At 40.4% G+C, this 26003-nt stretch overlaps 1 protein-coding gene across 2 annotated transcripts; it reads left to right on the top strand.

Annotated features, from left to right (window-relative positions):
* Positions 1-974: 974 nt before the first annotated feature.
* On the top strand, positions 975-26003 carry egflam (EGF-like, fibronectin type III and laminin G domains; the record flags this gene model as incomplete). 2 transcript variants are annotated; one of them, XM_080039608.1, is made up of 26 exons in its annotated part: positions 975-1080; positions 5037-5146; positions 6838-6924; positions 7868-7894; positions 8127-8244; positions 8355-8490; positions 12524-12690; positions 14923-14988; positions 15462-15574; positions 15759-16006; positions 18561-18748; positions 18893-18993; positions 19079-19179; positions 19723-19867; positions 20197-20386; positions 20846-20971; positions 21362-21605; positions 21720-21831; positions 22614-22730; positions 22903-23083; positions 23700-23723; positions 23926-24004; positions 24268-24411; positions 24833-24916; positions 25452-25555; positions 25664-26003. In XM_080039608.1, 26 exons carry the CDS (start codon positions 975-977, stop codon positions 25813-25815), a joined length of 3270 nt encoding a protein of 1089 aa, XP_079895734.1. In that variant the 3' UTR covers positions 25816-26003. The 2 variants fall into 2 exon arrangements, with proteins under 2 accessions (XP_079895734.1, XP_079895735.1); XM_080039609.1 differs by lacking the exon at positions 14923-14988.

Below are 26003 nucleotides of genomic sequence, written 5' to 3'. Positions count from 1 at the left end.
TCTCTCTCTCTCTCTCTCTCTCTCTCTCTCACTCTATCTATCTTTCCTGTTCCGTTCCCTACACAAGCTTGTGAACATTTTCACACATACTTCCAGACCATTCCAGTTTGTTTTTCTCAGGTTGTGACCGAACTAGAGAATTCATGATCAGTTGGGAAGTTATAGTTGCATAAAAGGGGGTAGGCTACAGCAGTTGGGAGGCAATAATTAATGGATTAAATGTTTTGTTTTTTTACACATTTGGTCATTGTCACACACACACACACACACACACACACACACACACACACACACACACACACACACACACACACACACACACACACACACACACACACACACACACACACACACACACACACACACTCGCACAGAGTATACTTTTATTGAGTGTCTGTTGCTGGAGCGGCTCCCCTGCTTCTGCGTCAAGACACGCTCTCCATCTGTGTCCAGTGTGCGGATTAGAGGCTTATTATCCTCTTAACTCTAAATGGCCCCACGTTACTGCACTTCGCTGCCCGTCTCATCTGCCGTCTGAGACGCGAGCCGGAGCGTGACACGAAAGCGAGATTCTTGCGTAGAAGAAGGATCGTGCCCACCCATTCAGTTATTGTAGTCGTTGTGCGCATTACGCGTGAATTGCCGGAACCCTCTCCTTCGTCTGCCCGCGCGCTCGTTTACGCATAGCGACTGTCCGTAGGCTACCGTCCGTTCATGTGTCCAACCCACTGATCTTTTGCAAACTGTAATCTTATCAGTGTCAACCCGTAGCTGCCATATTCTCTCGAGGCTGTTCCTGACTGTCTTTGGATGGCGTTTTGCGCCAGATTTGGATAAACAAAAAAACAAAAAACGATTTTTATCAGAGTGGGCTTTTATCAGCGAAGAGATTAGTTACATTTACAGTTACAGGCGCGTTTGAATGTGTGAAAGATGAACATCTGACCGTTCTAAACTTTCGACCAGAAGGAGACATGGAATCTACATGTAAAGAAAGGAGTCTTCTATACTTACTTCTCTTTGCAGTGTGCACAGCCAGCGTTTGCTTGTGTGCAAGAAGATCAAATGTTCGGAGACCTGGTAAGTTCTTTCTGATATATTTGACAAAGAGTAATAATAAAACTAATAATACTAATACTAATACTACTACTAATAATAATTCTTGATATTGAAACATTGCGAACAAGGGAATTGGCATGTGCTCATGTTTCCATTTGTTTGATTACATTACAGTATCATTAAGCCTGCTTTAAAACTTTGTCACGTGACATTTGAGTTACTACGCTAAACATAACATTTTAGCATTGATTTGTTCAAAACAGATCACAATAATCCAAGTGACGATATTATAAAAGTCCTTAAGCTCCAGTTTACGCCCATAAAGGCTTGGCCATATAGTTTTGGATGCTCATCACTAGGAAAGCACACCATTATCATCATGCAACCTCCATACCATCCCTGGTCATACAGCATTAAAGTGACTATTCTACAAATTTTTATTAGGAAAGATTAATGTAATTTTAACACTCATAAATCCTGGTAAGTTTGAGGAAGGAGGCTTTCGTGGCTTCTAAGGAAAGCTATTTTTTTTTCATTTTGTGAAAACTGGTATTTTCTTTTCCAAAACTTTGTGTTATCCATTCTTTTATAAAGTTGAGATCATGCATACATATTCGTCAAAGAAAGAACGGGAAAAAAGAAAGACGGAACCGACAAATCGCACAATCCACAAAGTTACCAATGTTTCCTTTGGGCAGAAGATCCCTACATGCTGAGTTTGTCACCTCCACTCTCTCTCTCTCTCTCTCTCTCTCTCACTCTCTCTCTCTCCCTATCTCTCCCTATCTCTCTCCCACCCCCTCCTCTATCTGTCTTTGATGTCCTGTCACTCTCAAGTCGTTTTTCACCCCAGTTTCTTTCCCCCTTTCGCCGGTCGGTCTACTATGTGGCCTGTGTGTCCGCGCGAGTGAGGGAGACAGTCAGAGGGACTGGCAGTGAGAGACAAAGGAAGTGATAGAAAGAGTACATCTGTCTTCACAGTAAACTGGCCACAGTGGGGACTGCCTAACAGGGCCGGCTGTGGTTCTGTTCTTCATGACTGCCAGTGACATGTGTACTACTAGCTGTCCGGTTTTGAGGTGTTTCAGGCATCACTCTGACAGAGGAGAGAATGTCAACAAGGCTAGATGTCTAGATGAATCACATCAGCATTTACACAACAAAGCAGGTGGTACTAGGAAAGAGTTAAGATTGAATGACATCCCCCCAAGGTGGTTTTACATTCTCTCTCGCAGCTTTAAGCCCAGTTAGAATAAGCTATTGAATAATATATAGTACCACAGTAGCTTTATTACTTTTCTTTGTACATCTTTCTTTCACTGTATATCTAAACAGATTCACTTTTTATGAACACAATACGTTTTAAATAAACTCTTTCATATCATGTCACACAATCTAGACTAAATTGTTTTGTGAAAGACAAACCATACATCCAATATGAGATGACATTTGACAGTGTGTACCTTTAGATTTGATGGTAAGCCCATATATTATTCCCTGGGCCATGTTAAAGAGCAGCACAGCAGCATGCGTTTTAGTTGTCATTCTCCTCTGGATGAGTCAGACCTGGAAAGAGCAGCACTTTCTACACTACAGACTCTGAAAGCGGAGATATCACATCAGATTGATAGGACAGGTGGTTATAAAAGGAGAAATCTGAATTTAAGATTGTTGATCACGTAAGAGCAAGAGCACCTTTCTTGATTTTTGGTGGTTCAGGGGATTGCAATCTCGACATAAATGAAAAGCGTAAACCTACTTGAAAGCCGTCAACAGATGAAGAAGTGCATTTCAAATGGAACATCACACAGCTATGGATTTTACAGATAAGTGGGTGATCATGGCAATTTGGCTTATCTGGTGTACTCTTTGGTGAATGTGTGTTCCCTGATGCATGAGATGCTGCAACTACTGCTTTATTTCTTCAATAAGAACTAGTGAAAGTGTGTAGGTTTCGTGACAGCACAGCCCCTTTTCCGATTTGGTCTCCGGTGTGAGTGGAAGTCGGCCTAACCTGGTGAAATGTGGCATTCTTGTACCGGGTTGGTGAAGCTCCTAATGAAAATGAACAACAACCCCATTTGAGTAGAGTCTCAGGCTTTTACGCCACAAGTGGAAGCCACGGTGACAGAGGCAGCTGTGTTAGGGACTGTTCTGGAGTATATTTGTAATAGAGATGCCGATCTCGTGCTCTTGGGAATGCAGCATACTGGTCACAGGGCATCGTACCAATTGGTGTGTGGATGATTGCATTTTCAGAATATAAACACTTATGTTACTGCGAAGGGTGCGTTTTAAAAAAAAGCTTCTGTAGTAACAGCAACACTACCTGAGGGGACACCTATATGAGCAGTAGACATGGGATCACTGGGATTACTTTCCAAAAGTGATCCACCAGTTTCAGGTTATTATTAATGTCAATATTGTAATGTTGATGGACATACAGAGGATGATTCCAGTCAGAAGTCCCCCTGCTCGAATTCTGTGAGTTCAGCTCACCCCCACCTTCTCCAGGGCCACTACCCTAGGGAGACATGGATGATCAGGGAATACTCAGCTGACATATTGAATTAGCCGCTCGGATGGAGTTAGTGTGTGTGTGTGTGTGTGTGTGTGTGTGTGTGTGTGTGTGTGTGTGTGTGTGTGTGGGGGGGGGGGGTAGGGTTAGGCCAGGAGGACAGGAGAAAGGTCGGCATAGGAAGTAGAAGACGGGAATTACAAGAAATAAAGAGAGAGAAATGGGGACATGGAAAAGAGCAGTGCTGTAGCTGCATGAGATTTCTATTAACAACATTCTGCTTAACTATATTAGCTTTTTTGATGATCCACCTGTCAGTCTCTACAGGGACTTCTTTGACATGGAAAGATCTGTTCCAGCTCATGTTTGGATTTTTGACCTTGCAGATCTTGCAGATCTTGAAAAAATGTAATTGCTTACAATCATTAACCTTAACCGGTATAGTTAACAGTGGACTGTACACAGAGTAAGAGATAACTCATCCTTTTTTCAGGACATATATGAATGTAAGTCTAGCCTTTTCAGTGGGCTTTTTGGTGGTCTTGTTGTAACAGTCATATTCTTTGTGTAAATGTTTTGACATCAAGCATGCTTTGAAGCAATAAGGGTCCTTGTCCGCTCATGTTTCTCCATTACAGCAGGTTAATACATATACATAGGTCATCAGGGGTCTTAATGATCTATACCTCTACAGCTCCATCTCTTTCTTTTCTTTGATAACAGGCTTCTGAAGTGTTTTCAGGCCACGGTTGGACACGCAATCACAATCTCTTGAAGTGTCACTGAAGCACCCAGGGTTGAATAACTCCGTGGAAATAATGACATTTGATATCAGAGTCAGTTGATATTATAAGGTGGCTTATCTAGCTACAGGCTATGCCCTTTCAAATGATCCCCTTCAACTAGGCTGAATACAGTGAAGGCTATGTTCAGACATAGCAAGTTTTGTTTCAAGCATATTGAAACAAACTGGCTTTTGATAAAAACCAGAACTATTGTCAAAGCATATCATAGGCGGAAAACTATTTTTCAAGAATGCACCTCTTCTTTTTCTATTTCAAAAACAAGCTGTAAATGCTTCATTGATCTAATATTCTGGTCTAATATTCACTCACATTTCTGCTCTGTTTTGGAACCACCAACTTGGGTGTAGGAAAGATCTTGCTTTATTTATGCTTACCAGCTAGTAGCCTTTAATCAGTATGCTGTTTGGTTCTAATAGTAGTTTTTTCAGAGCATTTTTGCTGCTTGCTTCTGCCAAGAAGCTATGCTAATGAGAGCAATGGAGGTGAACAAAGCAGTAAAGCTACGGGACGGAAAACCGAAACAATTAGCATAAAGATGGTAAAATACCAAAACATTTAAAATGGCCGCCCAGTCGCTCATGCACTTTTCCCCTTGTGCACCTTCTGTTTCCCTCAATGATTATGTCTTTCTTTGTTTTCTTTGTGTAAACCAGATCGTCTGAGTCCTCCATTGGACATCCAGCTGGAAACAATCAATTGCACCGCCTTTAGAGTAAGATGGAAGATGCCCCGGCGACATGTTAGCACCATCACTGGATACAAGGTACCCAAACGCTGTGTTTTGAGATCAAATAATAACACCAATGAAACAATAGAGTATTTAATTTTAATTGTAATATGACTGCTATTTGTTTGTTACTAATACTAAAAACAAATAGTCAGTTGACATGTACTCAACAACTGAACAAGGCAGTAAGCTGTTTCACAATAATACAAATACAGCTAAAGAGTCATATATCTAAATTTCCCATTGTCAACAATACCATGAATCATGTCAGGAAATGTCATCACAAATCTCTTAGAAATCGTTTCAGTTATTTAAAAACACAGCTAGCTAGATCATAGTTAGTTAGGTTAGTCGATTCTGCACAAGGCACATTGAAATATGTCTTTTCGCATATCCCTTCTTTTTTCCATTTCGGAGGGGGTCAGAGCGCAAGGATCAGGCATAGAACAGCGCCCCTGGGGCAATCGGGGTTAAGTGCCTTGCTCAAGGATACAATGGGCACTGTAGATGAAATACCAGCCACCACCAGTGTTACAATTAACACCCTTCTGTCTGGTGCCGGGGATCGAAGCAGCGACCTCATGGTTACTGGTCCGACCATTAAGCCATACAACAGCCTTACAACAGTCAACATCAACATCAAGATCATGTAGCATATATATATATATATATATATATATATATATATATATATATATATATATATATATATATATATATATATATATATATATATATATATATACACTTGTTGATATTAGTGGAGACATAAGATCATATAATGTTTATATCGTTGATGAGGGAAATCCAGTTATCCTTGTAAGTTTTGTCACAAGCCATTTCTGTGCGATGGCTTCCTTACCAGATGAAACATAAGGACCAATACAAGTAAAAGAAAACATTTAGCCTTACCGACAGCGAGCTACAAAAACACCCGTACATATTACTTTTAAACACTTTCAAAATGCATTGGTTTTCAACCTGGCAGATATAGAAAGAAACAACTTCTTAGATGGTTCGTAAATCAATGAATGGATGGCCATTTCTCTCTGCAAGCCGCTGACGTCTGTGGCCCACACACATTTTTTTCTCCTCTCCTGCTTTTAGAGTGCCTGTCAATTTCGCTGTCTAGCAGGAGGGCCTTGAGGGCTAGATTGATACTTTGATATTTCTGGGGGTTTGATGGAACCCCTTTACTGCCAACTGTGTGCTGTGCTTTTTTAGGGGCAATATAGCTCTCAAAGATGTGGTGACAACATTTATTTTTACTGTATTGTCAAAAGACTTTCAGCTCCACTCTAGGCAAGCCGTGCATCGAGTACTAATGTGTAATTTGCTGGTAGAACATATTTGCAGGCATGTTCTCTAGGTATTGTGTATTGATGGTAAGTAAGGTTGAATGCTATCCTTCCTTCCTTCCTTCCTAGTCGACCATTAACAAAGCATGGATCAGAATGAATGAGTGTGCTCTGCTTTGGACCATATGTCTGCACTAAGAGGATTAACCAGCTCGCTAGCTTCCCCACAACTCATAGATAAACATGTGCATTCATTTAGCCAATCACTAGAAAAGTTCCTAAATAATACTTTTTCATTATAGTATTTCCTCAAGCCCAGGGCTGTCAAAATAAGTTTGATTTGATTGAAATAATAAGACTGTGACACTTTTCTACATATAAATATATTCATGTATGTTTCTCTTTGACTATGTGTGCATTGTTTTTCAGGTTTTCTTTACAGAAGTGAGGAATGGCCGTTCAGACGGTGCAGCGTCTTTGAAGGAGGTGCCTCTCAGCTTAGATATGCTGACCACTGTGAGTATACTTATTTCCAGCTGTTCTGCTTTATGTCTGTCACTTAGCAAAAGCGCTTTAAAACTTTTAATTTGTGGCACTCCAGTAGCTCAACTGATATAGTATGAGAGTTTGACCATGTGCAACATTTCAACTTTGGTAGCTAACAGCATTGTTGCAGTGCTGCTTTTATCAGGCAAAAAGAGAGAAAATAAACATGCTTCAGCTGCACCACTACTCTGAAAAAACAAATAACAAAGGAGGATAAGGCTAGCAATTTTCTACATTGGTATTTTTGGCCACAAATCCCATAACAACAAATAGTGAATTAATCCTAACAAGGATTGTCTGTGTGGCTAAAGCCTGATACATTTTATTCCCTCCATTTTTAAAAAGGGATTAAAACCACATTCATCAGTCACACAGTGAGTGATGTCCGGCTTCAATATGGTAAACATTGGCACTGTACTTTATTTAAAGTTGATCCCACATGCACCGTCCTGTTAAAGCATGGTATGTTTATTAATCCACGGCTGAAAATAGTCCTGAGTAAATGCAGTAAGATTTACTTCAGATTTAGTAATGTACCGTAAGTAAAGAGTGTTTTAGCAAAATATTTATTATTTTCTTATTATTTTTATTTTTTATTAAACTATGTAGCTACTTGTACAGTATTCTAATGTGCCCACAGGGGGGGGGGGGGGGGGGGGGTCTAAGCTGCTTTCAATATTTTTATGTTATGTTTGGACAAAAACAACAAATAGGCTAAGTGGTGACAATGACCATGTCATCTACCATCATCAAATCTTGCAAAGTAAAAACAAAAAACTCTTGCACACTTTCTATAAAAATGTAAAACTACATTATTGACAATATTTTGACTGTTACTAGTGAGTTATGAATATTGACTCGGCTGTGATTCACTGAAACATTAATAGATACCTCTGTGATTCTTTTCTCAAAGGGGCAATTTGATGGACAAGCAAGCTTTGTGAGTATCATCTAGCCTTTTTTTCCCTCACTGAATTAGCCCCTGTCACTGCTTTGGTAGCTGAATGTGACTTACTTTCCACTTAAACTCTGAAATAACTCCTGTTCAGTTATTAAGTTGTCTCTCTCCCTTCTTACACCGCTTTTTCTTATTATTTTCCTGCCTTCGCTCCCTGTCACCATCATTGCTGACGTTGTTTTTCCATATCTATCTGTATCTCTACCCCTTCTAGGATGTCGACATTGGTAACCTAAAAATCAACTCCAAGTACAGGATCACTGTTGGAGCGTATGGTTGGGCAGGGGAGGGTAGACCTAGCATGCCCAGAGACATCAGCACCGCTTCACATGGTAAGCATATGTGAGTAGTAGGTATCCATGTATTCGGCAAAAGCCACTAGTTCTACCTTAGTATTGCTAATATCTTTTTGACGCAATACAGTTTCTCTCTGTGCCATTAGAGATGTGCATGCCCCCGTCGCCTCCCACTCAGCCTGTTGTCATGGCCGTATCTGACACGGAGCTGGCTATGTCCTGGAAGCAAGGAGAGAGCGAGGGGAGCTCACCTGTCCTACACTTCCTGGTGGCGTACATCCGGTCAGTAATCATTGATTGATCAGCTGTAGGTTTATTAAACTAGGCCTTTTGAGACCACACTGGCACAGTGCTGCTGCCTACAAACACGCACACACGCACGCACGCACACACACACATCTACAAACAAGACACGTTACGGGTTACATTCCTAGTATTCTTAAGAGGGGATGGACACAAAATCAGAGTGTCACCAGCATGTCATCACAGTTCAGATAAAGTCTTTATAGTCCAAATTAAGTGAGTCCAGCATAGGAAACCAAAGTGGCTGGGTCTTAATGGCTTTTATCCAAGACGCATGCCTCAAAGTCCAGTGTAAGTTCAATCAGACCAAACACAGATGAAGAAATACGAGGGGAGGGAAAAAATTTAAATCCTTGTTAAGCCACTTTTTGGTGATTGCTTTTTTACCGGCTACAAGTAATATTTTGAGAAGATATTTATCTTGGTTGTTAAGTTCAGTTGGTATATTACCCAAATATACGGTGCCGAAATTAAAATTGATTTCAAAGCCCAAAATAGATTTTATTTCTGACATTATGTCTAACCAGAAGGGCTGGATTGACGCGCAATTCCAAAAGATATGATAGTGTTCAGCCATTGTATTGTTACATTGTCTCCAGCAGTGTCCGGATTCTGCTATGCCAGTCTGTAAGTACTTTCTTCTTGGAGTAATAAAAAACCATACACCGTTTTTCCATGAGAATTCTCTCCATTGGCCTGAGCTGGTGGTGGAAGAATGTATTTGACGTATATTTAACCATTCATCTTCTGTTAAGGTTATGTTCGCTTCCTTCTCCCAATTAGTTTTAATATAAAGTGTAGAGTGTTTTTTGGAGTTTTGTAAACAGGAATATAATTTCGACACCAATTTCTTACGAATTTTGCCTCTATAAGCATCAATAAAAACATTGATGAGATCCAAATCAGCTCCATCATCAATTTTAATGTTTCTGTCAAAATGATGCCTAATCTGTAAATATCTGTAGAAATCCTGTCTGTCTAATTTGTGCGATTCTTGAAGATGTAGGAAGCTTTCTAAGCCTGTATTGGTTGAAATTACACAGTATGATGTGATGCCCTTCCTGGTCAGTTGTTTAAACCTCAAGTCCAGCTGTGCTGGTTTAAAATCATCATCTTGTTCAACCCATCTCAGCACTCGTGCTTTTCTCTCCAATTTTAGATTCTTACATTCTTTAAACCAGATAATGAGAGGAACCAATAATGAACTTATTTTCTAAATAAATGGTCTTAGACTTTGTATCACCTAGCAAGGATTGAAGTGGGACATCAAGTTGGTTTATTTCTAGTTCTTTCCATTTCGCTTCACAATCATTGATACACCAGTAAACTAAATATTGTAATTGTGCTGCCTTATAATAGTCTTCTAAACATGGTAGAGACATGCCTCCCTTTTCTTTGGATAAATGTAGCGTTTTAAAACGTACTCTCGGTTTCTTACTCTGCCATACGAACCTAGAAATCATCCGATTCCATTCAGTAAATTGTTTAGGCGGTATCTTTACTGGTAGGGATTGGAAGAGAAACAACAGTCGTGGCAAAATTATCATCTTTATAGTCTCTATTTGATTATGCATACTGAGTGTTAGAGGAGCCCATCTATCCAAATCAATTTTTATTTCTTTCGTGATAGGGTGATAATTTGCATTATATATATCAATTAAGTTGCTCGGTATATTTACACCAAGATATTTCATAACATTAGTTTTCCATTTAAAATTATACATTTTACGTACATTTTCTTGTGGGAACCAGTTATAAGAAAGGGTTTGGGTCTTATGCACGTTTAATTTATAGCCTGAATAAAAACCATATTGTTCAAGGCTGGACATGAGTTTGGGCAGGCTTAAATCAGGGTCGGATAGGGTCAACAAGACATTGTCCGCGTAAAGGCATATTTTGTGTTCACTTCCTTTAATTGAAATTCCAGTTATCTCAGCATCTTCCCTTATTATTTGGGCAAGTGGCTCTATAAATAATGCGAATAGGGTGGGGCTTAAGGGACAGCCTTGCCGGCATCCTCTTTCCAGAGTGACTACACCTGAGAGGTTACCGTTTATCTTAATCCTCGCTGTCGGTAGGTGGTATATAGATTTGAGACATCCCACTACTTTATCATTAAAACCAAAACGTTCCAACACCAAATACAAGAACTCCCAACGCACAGAATCAAATGCTTTTTCCGCATCAAGGCTAATCGCTAGGAACTTTGATTTGCTTTTACAAATGTTCTCAATCAGGTGCAATGCACGCCTTACATTATCCTGTGTATGCCTATTTTTTAATAAATCCAGTTTGATCCAATTCAATCAAATCAGGAATAATGTTTTCTAGTCTAAACACAATTGCAGGTTTATACATTTGCACACACACTCGGTTACAAACAAGTCACACATCATTGTCATGAACCAGCACATACAGTATAAAAACGTATCAGGTGGAGCATAGCCTGAAGGGGCCATGTCATAGATGGGGAAGAAAAACATGCCTGAGTGCAAAGCCTGGTTCCATTACTTACAGTTTGAGGAAAAGGGAAAAGCCTGACTGACTTCATCCTCTCTGTCTGAGAAAATCTGCTTTTAACAGTTCTTTTCAAACTTTTATCTATGGCAATTGAGGGGTGTGTGTAGCTGCACAGTTAGCCTCTCCAATCAGACCCTGTGCATCCATTACCACAACACACAATACACAGCTCTCTTGAACAGCCACTTGCGTGAGGCCTATGCTGATCTGCTTCATGTAACCATCTCATCTGTGTCAGTGGTGGCATGAGAGAGAATGGGTTTCATTCTCTGTCTAGTCGTCTCAAGCCTCTCTCTCTCACACACACACACACACACACACACACACACACACACACACACACACACACACACACACAAACACACACACACGCCTCTAGATGAGTCCCCATGCGATGTTAAGGAAGCTGAGGTCAGAAATAATTTGCCTGCAGTTCTCTATGATGATCTGCCAGACACACTTAAAAAAGGCAGATACATTTTAATAAGTCCCTTATAATAACAATAAATAGGAAAAAGTTGGAAAGACATAAAAGGAAACAATGCGCTCACTGTAAGGGACACAGTTGTGTTACCCCTCATGGTGCAGAGTTAACATCCTGAGACGGAGCCAAGAGTGATGTTCAAACAGAGAGAGGCGGAGGCAGCAAATTCTCCCTTACTGTGACAGAGTGGATCAGTGCCTGTTTTTGCATACGAGGACATTTTCCAGACAAAAGGTCCTTCTCAGAGGCAAATCTTTCTCCCCTTATGTTGAAGAGGCCTTACTGAAGAGAGACATTGAGGGGTGGTGAAGATGACCCTATTCAACAGATAGTTTTGGCTCCAGGCGCAACCAGAATCAGCACACAACATGGCAGCTTGATATGTGAGGCAGGAGATGATAGGAATTCTTCATTATGTTTTTTTCCTTCAAATGTTTTTTTTCAAAAACCTTACCTCTGGTTGAAGTCGAAAAGGAATGTCCCAAAAGGAAAATGCCCTAAAAATAGTGGCACAATAACAAATAAAAAGAGAACCTCAATCAATGGTTGTTTTATATTATTCAGACAGATTCTGCAGCATTCTTTTGTGGCTGAATCATTCAGTTCTACGTCCCCTGGTGATTGTACTGTTTTCAATCACATATAGACATTTCCAGGCAGGTACAACAGCAGAAAGAACACAAGTGAAAAACAACTTCAGACTTTTGAAATCTTCCTCCCCAAAAACACAACATCATCTTCAGTACAATTATTTTGAAGATGTTTCAAGACTCTGACAGTTTATTTAAATGATTTTGCACACACACCCACACACACACACACACACACACACACACACACACACACACACACACACACACACACACACACACACACACACACACACACACACACACACATAACCTAAAGACTACTCATGTTTTGTAAAAGGTCACAAGTGGAAACATAATGATATAGTCAGAGGACAAAACCTAAAACAGATTCTATGTGTGTCTCGTCTTTCCACAGGCCTGAAATGGATACGGAGTGGACATATATTCGTGAGCCCATTGAGACCAATTCCATGGTTTTGAAGGGTTTAGTACCGGAAACAGAGTACCAATTTGTCGTCAGGGCGGTCAACATGCATGGAGCTAGCCCGCCCAGCCAAATCAACAACCCAGTGCGCACTCTCGGTAAGGCCAAACTCTGAGCCAACATTCTGTGACGTGACAGCCAAGAAAGCTTAGTCTCAGCTCCCGAGTTAGTCTTGGTTTCAATCACATCTCAGAGAAGAGTCAGTTTACCATAAGCTCTAAAGATACACCCACAGAAAACTAAACAGACTATGCTTATTTTTGCCAACTTTTCCCACACAATTAAAACATTTAACATTGTTTATCCACACTGTATAAATGTTATATTTTCCGTACTTTTTTTTCGGGGAAGATGATTTATTTAATGAGCTGAATTTAATTTAAGGGCCCTTGCATGTTATTCACAGCATTCTATTCAGAAATATTGCCATTCGAGTGTACTTTTTTCCAAATTTCCTTAGGTTTGTTGGTCTTCTCAAATCCTTGAATAATCATGAAAAAAAAAAAAAAAATAAACGTATTGAAGACTTTGACACAATAACACAGTGTACAGATTGACAGTTTTTGCCTCTCTCTATGTTTATGCTTGAATGTAGGACAGCGCCTGGCAGTGTGTCAGTGTTTTTTTTATGATAGTCATTTACTTTATTGTTTTTGATTTGGTGGTAGGTGGGGGAGGGGGACTGTCAGGACTGATTGATATTAAAACAAAGATACACATTTTCACACAGGTGTGTACAGACATAGATATTACCAGCAATGTCTTAATGGATGGCGGATCATGAAACAATTTACTATTAGCAGATTTACAGATTTGTTGGCATGATGTGTGATGGTGTGTGTGTGTGTGTGTGTGTGCCCGTGTGTGTGCCCACGTGTGTTATGGAGTGGATGCTTGTGCACACCAGGCTTTAGGAGTTTGATTATTATGTATGACTATATAGAATCAATCACATTATCCAGACTTTTTTCCTGTGACCTACAGTCCTCACGGCTGACTGTATGAGCCACATGATGAAGTGGCTTGTGCTTCACACGCGATGTGTGCTGTCAAACTCTTCTAAACTGTTCTGATTGAATTAAGTGCCCCAAGTACTAGGCTGTTCAGAGACAGAGCTCTTACTGTAAGTCAGTCGGGGTGATACATAGTATTAAAAATAGATTTTTATGAATAATGTCAATGAAAGTTATATGAAAGAAGATAAAATAAGCCAGTTGGACAGACATACACACAGAGACAGACGGACAAAAATGCAGGGATAGAGGAGCGTGGTTTCTTAGCAGGGGATAAAAGCGGGTTACGTTTGAGTCTCATCAGACAGGATTAAGGACGGGATGCCAGACCCCATCTCTGCCCATCCACACCCCTGACCGATGCACACACACACACACACACACACACACACACACACACACACACACACACACACACACACACACACACACACACACACACGCACGCACGCACGCACGCACGCACGCACGCACGCACGCACGCACGCACGCACGCACGCACGCACGCACGCACGCACACACACACACACACACACACACAGCGGGGGTGGGCTTGACTGACTGCCATACTTTATCGCTCTCTCTATTACAACCCTTCTTCTGTGTTTGTGTGTGTGTGTGTGTATGTGTGTGTGTGTGTCTCTATAGCGGCAGAAAACAGGGGGATTGTTATACAACAGAAGATTAGCTTACTGACCCCCCCGGCACTCAGCATTCAGGATTTAATGTCATTAGGCTCTGCTAACTAATTGGCATTTAGAACCTTAACATCCATTCAGGCTTGATAGTACAACTTTCCAATATGTTATCATTAGTTTAACAGTTTCTTTTTTGTACAAGTTGTCTACTATCAATCTACAACTATAGAATACATTTGGATTGGCAGATGGGGAGGTGTAAGAGCAAGTAGACAAGAGGGAGAGGTGTTGTTATGTAATTTACCATGAAGCTTTCACAAGGTAATTGGCAGGGGAGGTCTCACATTAAATCTCAAGACTCTTTTTTTCATTACAACAAAATGATTCACAAAGTTTGACATATTCTATTGTACAAAATATATGCAACATGTGAGCAATGTTAGGTTTGCAGACGATAGAGAGCATACGCTCTAAGTGGCCTTCTCAAATAATTGGTTAGATGATTTAGATGTCTTTTTATTCAAACAGTCAACACGTAATCTCCTGGCTTTATATATTGGGAAAAACTCCTAATATGACATAATGCTTTTGCAGCAGCTGAATGCAGCTAACTAGAAGATGGCTTTCATGCTCTGCTCACTGTTTTCACTCTCCGGCTTCTTCTTTGTACTTTAATGAGCTGCCTTTCTGTATCGAGGAGACACCTTTCAGTACCTGGTGCAGCTGCCCGGGTACAGGCTAACAGGTAGACCCACTGGGCCGCCCGCTGTTACTACTATTTAGTGTCTGTGTCCTGTCATCATCATCAATGCATCTACAGTGACATTTGATCACGTTTCCTGCTAAACATAACCACACAAGAGCCAGTCTTCAGCGTCTCCATCTATGCATTCATTGGACACCATTGTTGTTTGTTGTGGGAACCATTTTCATTGTCGTCCTCATTTTGCTGTAAAATATCATGTGTTGACAGTTCATCTGCAGCTATTCAACAAGTAGACATAAGGAATCTCTAGTACACATTTTGGTCTGGAGAACCCAGCGTACTTGCAGTGCCACTCCCATCTCCTCTTGTGCCACATTGTACTAAATTATTTCACTGACTTTGTTTGACCATTGCATTCAACCAGATCACTGCAAGCATCATGTAGCCTATGTTTTAACAATTGTAAAAAAAAATAGCATGTAATAAACATCATGCATCTTCTTCTGAAACAGGTGCGTCAGACGTCGCCAGTGGTGATTACGGACGTTACAACACAGATTCAAAGAGCAAAGATGAAGACGGCTTCGAAGTTGATGACTCGGATTATGATATCTTTATTGAAGAGGTTGGTTTGTCCATGACAACAATATGGGAATTTAGACATCTGAATGTTTTAATATTGCATAATCACATTTTTAATAGTTGAACACGCTAGTGGAAAAAAACACAACACAAATGTGAGGTAGAATGCTATAGGTTATGTTTATTTCTAGATGTATAATGCCTTTCCACTGACTGTCCTGCCCTAGTTGAAGCCATTCCCAGGTATCAATAAGGACAACAGGAAGTCACAGCTGCGTTCACACCCTGGTCAAGCGTCTGGTCGGAACGTGGTTTTCCGTATGAACACCGTGGCTCCTCCCAACGTCACCGAGACTCCGACCTCCTCCACCGACTCGCCGCTCTTCCCAGATTTCACTGATCTGGTTTTTGCAACCACCTCAGAGCCCAGTACCCCCACTGACATCACCACCACGGCCCCAATTGCCACTACCAGGTGAACCTTTATTTACTACGGTATTTCTTATATTGGAGAACTATGTTGTTTTTCATCAGCAGCTGGAGGAAGTAATGGCCTCTCTTTAATTGGCAAGGTTGGAGAATCAAGAATTCTTTTTGCAACCAAATCCCCATTCTTATTGCCCCCATTCTCTTGCTCTTTGATTGCTCCCGGCTCCTTGCTTTACTCCTAAAAGCCACCTACAATCTACTTTCTTATGATCTTCCACTTGATTATGTGATAAACATGGGCGACTGCAGGGAAATGTCACATCACTTTAAGCTGACACTTTGGTTGTGAGTTACAGCATGTTATTAACTGCAGCAAATAGCAGGGCCTTAAAGCTGTTTTCAAATGGGTGTTGGGTGAACATTTTGATATTTATGTATTTATTTATTTGTTTCAGGACAATGCACATTAATGAACATGTACAGCAGTACACGTAAAAATGCCAGATTGTAGCCCGGGGGCTAATTTCCATCTGTAGTCCATTAGGTTGATGTTACAATAAAAATGATATAGGCCTACAATAGAAACATTTCCTACATACAAATACGAAGAAACAGAAAGAAAGAAAAGTAAGGCAGGATAATTCATTATTAGGATTAGTAGGTTAAACAAATACACAATTAATACACTAATAAGGTACAGCATAAATTTAGAGGTGGTTGCACCTTTGGTTAGTTCTTAGCCATTTACTTGGCTCTTAAAGGTGGCCAGAGTGGGACGTTCCCTTATAGTTGGGGGTAGTGTGTTCCATAATGCACTACCTTTAATAGATAGTGCATTATGGCTTAAGGCAGTTTTTCTAAAAGGAACCTCATTCCCTGTTTACAACAGCTCTGGTGATCCGAGTCTGTCTGTACTTAATAAACTCTAGCAGTGGGGGTGGTGCCAAGCCATGTAGTATTTTATAAATTAAGCATACAGAGGAAAATGTACAATATTTATCAAAACAAAAAGTATATTTCTCTAAGATGTTACAATGATGATAAGAGTAAGGTTTTTTATCCAGAGTTTTGAGTGCCCATTTGTACAGAAGCTCAACTGGTGTTAGGATAGTAGAACCAGCCATAGACCAGCTGGTGATGCAGTAGCTCAGATGTGAAAGTATCATTGAGTTCAGAAACATCAGAGCAGCTGCATCTGACAGAGATCCTCTGATTTGCTTAAAATTAGAAAGATTGAATTGAATTATTTTGGATATAATTTTAACATGGCTTTTAAAAGAGAGTCAGGAGTCTAGTATAACCATACCTAAGTATTTAAACTCACTAACAACTTCCAACTCTTCTGTGCCCAAGAACACCCCGGATTAAGAGAGCATAGTGGTAGAATGTTGCTTCGACAAGTATAAACAGAACGTTTTTTTTTGCATTTAAGACACGATTGCATTTAAGACACAATCTAGTGAGCCATGTTTGTATGTGTGTAAGAGCTGTTGAGAGCACACAAGGAAGGGGGTGAAATTTAAAAAATCAAATGTCACCTTTAGATCAGTGATTCTTTAGAACCGGGACAAAAGGCCGTCTTCCATACTGCTGTTATGTTTAAAACTAAAAATATTTAAAATTGTACATGTTATTAGGGATTAAGAATAGAATGTCTGGAGCACAATTATTCCCTTAAATTTAATTGTATCATTATTATGTCAAATATATGACACTTGTGTCCAAACCATTGTGTCCTCAGAGAAGGTTTCAATCTTTCATATGCAATAAAACCTATTAATGTACTTTAATGATTAAAAATAGCTTTTTTCATCAAAAGCAACACTAAATATCTCTCGTATCAATAACAACAGTTTTTCTACAACACATTCATGTTTTATAAGGATTCTAAGTGGTGGGACCATTTTACTGTAAGTCAACACCGTCAGACATTTCATTACATAACATGTAATAAAATCAGGCGAAATAAGGGGCAGCTGTCACTTTGAAGGACCTCTTGTCACATTCTACCTCTGCAGAGTGCAGTCAGACAGGCTCTAATAAGTGTTGTAGTTTTAGAATATTTTACATTCCGAATCTTGAAAGTCCTGTGTCACAACCATGATATGTCAACACCGACTTACAATTCCTGAAGAAATTATTTGAAATTTTTTGATAATCTTATTTTCCTGAAGTAGTTCATACTAGCACCTAACATCAACATAAAAACCAAATGGCTACTAGATAAATTCCATTTGTTATTATGTTTAAGAAACGTTAAATATGTCAAGACCGCCAGACAGAAAATCTGACATCTGAGTTGACATCTGACGGTGGTGATAGGCCAATGACGGTAAAAAAAACAAAAGCTGGGAGGTTGTGTCAAGGCTTAGCTCAGTAGCTTTGTATATGTTGAATACATACATGTAATTTAATTTGCCGAAACATAGGGTTTGTATTTTTTCAACATTGCACCCTGTTTTGTCCCCCTTCTCAAGAATCACTGAGATATAAACCCAAGAAGTCAGAAATACAGATAGTGCATCATCCCTGACCATGCACCATAAGGTACAGCCAACATTAAACTCCTTCATCTTCCTTTCTCTTCTTATCAACTTTAGCGTCACGTTGCCCACCACCACGACCACGCCAACCATGTCCCCCTGGAGAGGAGAGGTGCCTCGCGTGTACGACCTGACCTGTGACGATACCGTGTGCCCCCCCGACAGCTTCTGTCTCAGCGATTATGAAAGCGGAGGCTCACGCTGCCACTGCAACCTCGGACGAAGGGGGGACACTTGCTCTGAGGGTGAGGGCAGTGCTGTGATGAGACAGCTCTCCGTTGTGTGGTTGCTTACATGTGTCGGATCTAAAAAAGAACAAAAAAGAATGTACAATAAAAAATAAAATAAACATCATTTATCATGATTTTGTTTTATTTGTTCTTCTCCAGTTGTACCGGTGAACTTTCCCAGGTTCTCTGGCTACTCTCACATGGCCTTTGAACCCTTGAAGAACTCTTACCAAACCTTTCAGGTCACTTTGGAATTCAAGGTAAGGCGTCATGTGTTTTTTTTTTCTTCCTCCATTGATTATCTTTGGGTGAGAAGAGCTTTGATACTGTTAATCTGTGGTACAGGCAGACTCAGAGGACGGCTTGTTGCTCTACTGTGGTGAGAATGAACAAGGACGTGGAGACTTTACCTCTTTGGCTCTGGTTCGAGGCAAGCTGCACTACAGGTAACGATAACAGTATTGAGATTCAGATTCAACTTTATTTATCCGCAAAGGGGCACTCCATGTGTTGCCTCTGCAGCCATACATCCATCATAAAACAGTAAACCAATAAGTGTGTTCAGAAGGTTAATAGCTGAAGGAATAAAGGTCTTTGAGTAATGATTTATAACGTCCGCCTGAAGGCATTAGAGATAACTTTGTGGAGAGAATGTGATCTGGATGGCTGATATTTTGTTTTGCCTTCTCAGCTGCCTGTTTCTCCCCATTTGTGCCCAGGTCCTTCTTATATAATAATCTTAAACTATGCCATTAGTGACTCACCTGTCGGTTAGGACTCTTGAGAGGTTTGGCTGTTTGACAAAACCAGCATACAAAATAAATTCCACTTTAAATAATGTTAGTTGTCACATTCTGGAAAGGTACCTGTAAAATACGCGTTGTTCAAAGTTTCATGAGAGCAAAGAGTAGAGAGAGAGGAAAAACTGAAGCACTGCTTGTGGTATCCAGATTGTAGACGAGTGGATATTTGATCTGTCGTCCCCGCAGGTTTAACTGTGGAACAGGAGCAGCCCAGATAGTGAGTGAGAGTCGTGTTGTTCTTGGTCAGTGGCACACAGTCACCGTCTTCAGAGATGGCATGAGCGGTTGGCTGCGTATGGACAACGACAATCCCATATCTGGTCGCTCACAGGTAAAGGCTCAAGATTCAAGATTAAAGAGATTCAAGATTCAGGTGTTAAGCCAATATTTTTGGTAGCATCCAGACACATAGATGAGTTTGTTGGTGCATAAATGTATATTTTTCCAAAGTACAGTTCAAATACACAATGTTTTATACGTGGAAAATCTTTTGGCAGGATTAACCATGAATATTTAGATTTCAATACATTTTTAAACACCATGCTGATACACAATTTTGATTGATGTATGATGAAATGACATTGTTTGGTGCGTTCAGTTTTTTATTTTTATTGTAAGTAGTCAAGGATGAAGAACATTTCATTCTCTTCCCTCTTTCAGGGCCAGTACACTAAGATCACTTTCCGCTCCCCGCTGTACGTGGGCGGATCCCCGAGTGCTTATTGGCTGGTCAGGGCGACGGGGACAAACCGTGGCTTTGTCGGCTGCTTACAGAGTCTGATAGTCAACAACAAGGCAACAGACATCAGGCCCTGGCCTCTGGGCAGAGCTCTGAGTGGAGCTGATATAGGTGAGGAGCTTGTGTACTGACTGTTACTGTATATTTCTTTGGCTGACGCTGGCGATATCTGATTATTCCCAATGTTACCTATAAAGTACCCGTTCTTCTCTCTGGGTTTTGTGCTCACATAGGTAGTTTAAAGTTGTGCGTCCTGATGAGGAAACTGCTTATTTTATACTTATCACATAAGTAATACAGTTTTGTAATTGCATGACATTTAGTACTAATTGCATTGTCATTTCACTTTATATAAAAAAAAATACTCGTTATATTCTCCTTTACGAGGATGAGTCTGTTAACCTGTGTTGTGACATCATGACAGCATTCATCCTTTGGTTAAATGAATGCAAGCCTTTTAGCAACAGTGTTTTAGATATATCCATGTTTTTGCAGTTCTCTATACAGTATATACACATTATGCAGATGCTCCCCTGCTCACCCTCTATCCCCTTGCCCCCTGTGTGCCAGGTGAGTGCAGCGACAGTGTGTGTGACCTGGTCAGCTGTGCCAATGGCGGAGTCTGCTTTGCAAACCGCGCCGATGGCTACATCTGCCTTTGCCCGCTCGGCTTCAGGGGAGCACTTTGTGAAGAGAGTGAGTTAACGATTCTTAACCACATTTCATCCAAATCGAACACACACGTCTTGTCCAGTGGAAGAGATTTGTACCACAGTGAAAAGTAGAATGTCAAATCACTTTGTACTTGATGACTGCCATTAACTGTCCCAGACGCCTTTTAAGGTAATTACTGAACAGTCTAGTGCAATATGAAGAAAAAATTGTTTTGAAAGGGATTATTATTATTTCTTATATAGCGGAAGTGGGACTGATTGCATGCCAGAGCCAGCTTTCAGGGTTCTTTTCCACCTCCTCCCTGTGACCTCCCCATTTCCCTCTGTTCTCATCGACTAATTTTCTTAATCATCTTAAATGTGTGCTTCTCCATTCAGAGGTTTCATCATGTTTTCTCTCCATTTCTTTTAGCTTTCTTGCTGTCGTCGCCTCTCTTCAACGAGACAGTGTTTTCATACGCTGTCACCCCGTGGCCTCAGTCCTCCCAGAGTTACCTGTCCTTTATGGAGTTTGAGCTGACGTTCAGGCCGTCGCTGCCCGGCGGGACGCTGCTGTACAGTGATGACGCGGGCAGCGGAGACTTCCTGGCTATCAACCTGGTGGACGGATATGTGGAGTTCAGATTTGACTGTGGCTCTGGAGGAGCTACAATAAGGTACTGTGTGGTAGATGCACTCTCTTGCTATTCTCTGTTTCATTCACTTTCTCATGGCTATAAGGGTTTTCTAAATAGCCTGCCTCTGTTGTTTGTGATGCTTCTTTAATACAGGAGTGAGGAGCAGGTGGGTTTGGACACGTGGCACGAGTTGCGGGTGTCTCGCACCGCCAAGAGTGGTATTCTACAGGTGGACAGCCAGAGGCCCGTGGAAGGAATCGCTGAGGTATTTGGCTCCCTGTGTGGTTAAAGCAGCATTATGTGAGTTTTTGACCAGAAGGGTAGAGAGAAAAAGTTAAGTTAAGTTATCTTTATTAGTCAATTTACACAAGGCACATTGAAATCAGTTTTTTTGCAAATCCCCTCTAAAGTTACCACACTTTGGAGTGCAGTGTCAGCCATAGTAGAGCGCCCCTTGAGCAGTTTGGGCTAAAGTGTCTTGCTGAAGGACACAATGGTAGAGATGGTGGGCAGCGTAGATGTTATACCAGCCAACACTATAGTACTAGTAGTAACACAATACCAGTATCAAACCAGCCACCACATGGTTACTAGTCGGCCACTCTTCCTCTAGGCCATCCTACCACCCTACATGTTGAAGTAACAATTGCACATTCAGCAAAAGGCAAAGCAACATGTCAGCCCAACATTTGCATCACCTTGTTGCCCACGTACACGATGTATTGTTCCTCCTGAGAAAAATGTATAGGTCACTTCTCATCTCTACATTAAGATGTCACTTTGAACTGATGCCTTGCAGATGTATCTTAAGTCAAAGAACAATAAATGTAGTGGGAGGCAAAAGCAAAATCTAAACTTTTACTATTCCTTCAATTTACTATGTTTGATTCTTAAACAGTACAAGATATTGCTACCATATTACAGTCCTCTCTACCCTCTCAAGACAAGCAAACTTCATACAAGCAAATCATTTATATGGCACAATACATTAATAAATATATTCCTGACTGTTTTAACTAATATCTTTCTGTTATATTTACTTCTCAGGGAGCATTCACCCAGATCAACTGCAGTTCACCTCTTTATATTGGTGGAGTACCAGAATATGATAAAACCAAGAGGACAGCAGGTGTAATAAACCCCTTCACTGGAATTATTCAGAAGGTATTTACCTATGCACACACAGTACACACACTCATGTTTGACGATACAATTCGTTTGACTATGTTTGATAAGTATAATGGCTCATGAACTCATTTCAAATGCTTTTTTTAGAATAAAAAAATCTAAAAAAGCAGCAAAACATTTAGTTTCCTCTTCCTCCTTGTCTCCCCAGCTGATATTGAATGACCGAACCATCCCAATAACAACTGGCGCAGCTGGTGGAGTTAATGTAGCAAATTCTGAACATCCATGTGTGCAACGTCCCTGTGCCAATGGAGGGACCTGCAGGCCAAAGTGGGACAGTTATGAGTGTGACTGCCCTCTAGGGTATGACGGGAGGCATTGCCAGAAAGGTCAGTTGCATACTATCCACATTCATATCTTACAGAACTGGCTAATGCTATAGCATAGTAACACACATGTTTTGTTATTAAGTCAGTAAACATTCATCCTGTGACCAGTGCAGTTAATGAAAGGGTTTTTGATGAATGCAAATGTGACCGTTGCAGAGCATATGAGCATGACTAAGAGTAGGAGAATAACTGGTATTTCACAGTTTGCATTGTGCTAAGACGGCATCAGATATTTTTGTGTGGTTTACACACTGCTTATCAAAAGAGATGTTGTGTGGCTGTTGTCTGTTTTCGAGGACTAACAATAAATAGTTTGGCATGTCTGCCTGTTGTAGAACAATACAAAACACAACAGATAATTATCAACAGTTATATATCGTTGGTTGCAATTAACCTTTCATTTTTAAAATAAATCATAAAAAATTGAACGACAGAAGTGTTTTTTTGTTTGTGTGTAATATATGGCTTTAACCATGTGATGTGACCTTCCCTCTTCTCTAGGATTAAATGTGTGTTTTTCTGTCATAATATAATGTCATATAAAAGGATGTATTGGACAAGTTAATCCCTTAAGCCTCTGTATGCCTTCTCTGTTTTTAACGCTTTCACTGGGCAGAGTGTGGGAATTACTGCTTGAACAGTAAGTCTTATTCTATGGATTCAAAAAAGCAGTTGAGGATAAACAACCATTGATAATATAATACTTCTCTTCTTTACTTACAGAATCAGGTTCAGTATTATAGTTTATAAGCCTGAGACAAAGATATAGACTGTAGTAAGATACATGCAGATGCTGCCCCCTTGTGGTGGTATGAAATAAACACAATGTTTTCTCTGCCCAGCTGTGACCGAAGCCATCGAGATCCCACAGTTCATTGGCCGAAGTTACCTGACCTATGACAACAGAGATATCCTGAAAAGGTTGGTAGTCAAATGTTTTTCGGTGGGTTTTTCTTTCAGTTAACAATCCTCCTTTTTTCACTTTTATAATGTTTTCATGGTGTTTGTTACTTATCACAGAAAAAGGTCCTAGTTTCCATCTTGCTTGCATTACACACTGAGCAAGCACTTTTGTTGAATTTGTTTTGACTCGACGTCATTGAAAATGAGGGTCACCCCTCAATTGGTCTCTCGAGGATAAATAAAAGTTAAATAAAATGAAATTAAATGTTGTTGTTTTTTAGGGTTTCTGGGTCCAGGAACAATCTCTTCATGCGTTTCAAGAGCACAGCCAAGGATGGCCTGTTGCTATGGCGAGGAGAGAGTCCAATGAAACCCAACAGTGACTTCCTGTCTATGGGGCTTCAGGATGGTGCACTGATCTTCAGGTATTTGTTGTATGTGTTTGTGCAAAACAGTAGCGTCAGTATAAAAGCTGTTTAAAGCTGTTTATTTTGAACTGAAATATCTGGACAGAAACATTTCTGGTCAAAGCATATAAGTCTCGCAAGTCCTGCTTGCCACATAGTTGCTCTTCTCTATTTTTTGACAATACAAAAACATGGGACTAAAAGGGCAGATTTCCACAAAAGAAGAAATTTAAGTGCAAGAAAGTGAATGGAGAGGAACGCTAATAGGGCACCAAAGGGCAGGGAAAGCAAAGCAGAGAGAGGACTAAAAAAATGACTGAAGTATTAGGCGCGACAATGACCTGGAAAATAAGCAGGATTTATCCAGGCAGTACCATGCAAATGTAGATTAACTGCACACTTTGTGACTAACTATCTGTGTGTTTCCATATTGTTCTAGCTATAACCTGGGCAGTGGTGCAGCCAACATTGCGGTCAATGGGACCTTTCATGATGGAAAGTGGCACAGAGTCAAAGCTGTGAGGTAAGCTCTAACAAAATGAATACAACATTGACATATAAACATCTCGTAGAGTTTACATGGTGGAAGTGTTGGCAAACAGTTGCCTGTTTACATGTTAAGCAGATTTGGAGCAACATGAAGTTGTGAGATCGGTGAAACTGAATCAAAGCAGAACAATTGCGAGCCAAAACTTAAAGACACTTAAATGCTCCATACGCTATAGCTGAGGAAAACTGCAGACTCGGGCGATAATTCCTTGTGCTTTCATCTCAATCAACCTCTTACACACAAAACCATATTCATTTGATCCATTGCTTATATAGAAATATTAATTACTGCAGCTTAAGGAGTGGTCATTTGGTATGCTTCTATTGTTTCCTGGGCATATCATTAGAAATATGTTAACTTTAAATTAATTTGGAAAATGGAAAACCCCTGGAACGCCTTTTCTTTAATTACTTAGAAGGTGCAAACAAGAATCACGTAAAATAACATCTAACATGTTGTACTGTTTCTCAAATACTAGAAAGTTTACTATTATGATTTGTGTCTTCAGGGATGGCCTGTCAGGAAAGCTGACAGTGGATGACTATGGAGCAAAAACAGGAAGGTCACCTGGAAAGATGCGACAACTCAATATCAACGGACCCTTATACATTGGTAGGTGGACCTCACAACTCACAGTGACGTAATGTTCCTTAAATGCACCGTAGATATATAAAAAAAATTGATTTCAATGTCTGCAATTCTATATTCTCCCTCTTGAAGGTGGCATGAAAGAGATAGCGCTTCACACAAACAGACAGTACATTGGAGGATTGGTGGGCTGCGTGTCCCACTTCACGCTCTCCACTGATTATCACTTAGCCCTGGTGGAGGATGCTGCTGACGGCAAGAACATCAACACCTGCTCCAAATAGAAAAAGAAGGGCTTCAATACATGAAGGTTCAGTTTCCACTGGACTGAACACCTCCACCAGCCGATTGATCATCTTGAAACGGACTCGACAGCACCAAATGAGTGGAACCAAAAGCACATTGTTTTCTTCGAGTCACCAAGAACGTTTGAGGGGCTCTTGCTCGCAAAAGTTTATCAAACCAACTCCAA

This window comes from Ammodytes marinus (assembly GCF_949987685.1).
Source record: "Ammodytes marinus genome assembly, chromosome: 2".
Taxonomy (NCBI): domain Eukaryota; kingdom Metazoa; phylum Chordata; class Actinopteri; order Uranoscopiformes; family Ammodytidae; genus Ammodytes; species Ammodytes marinus.
The sequence above is the reverse complement of the archived record's forward strand: the minus strand, read 5'-3'. Positions and strand labels throughout refer to the sequence as shown.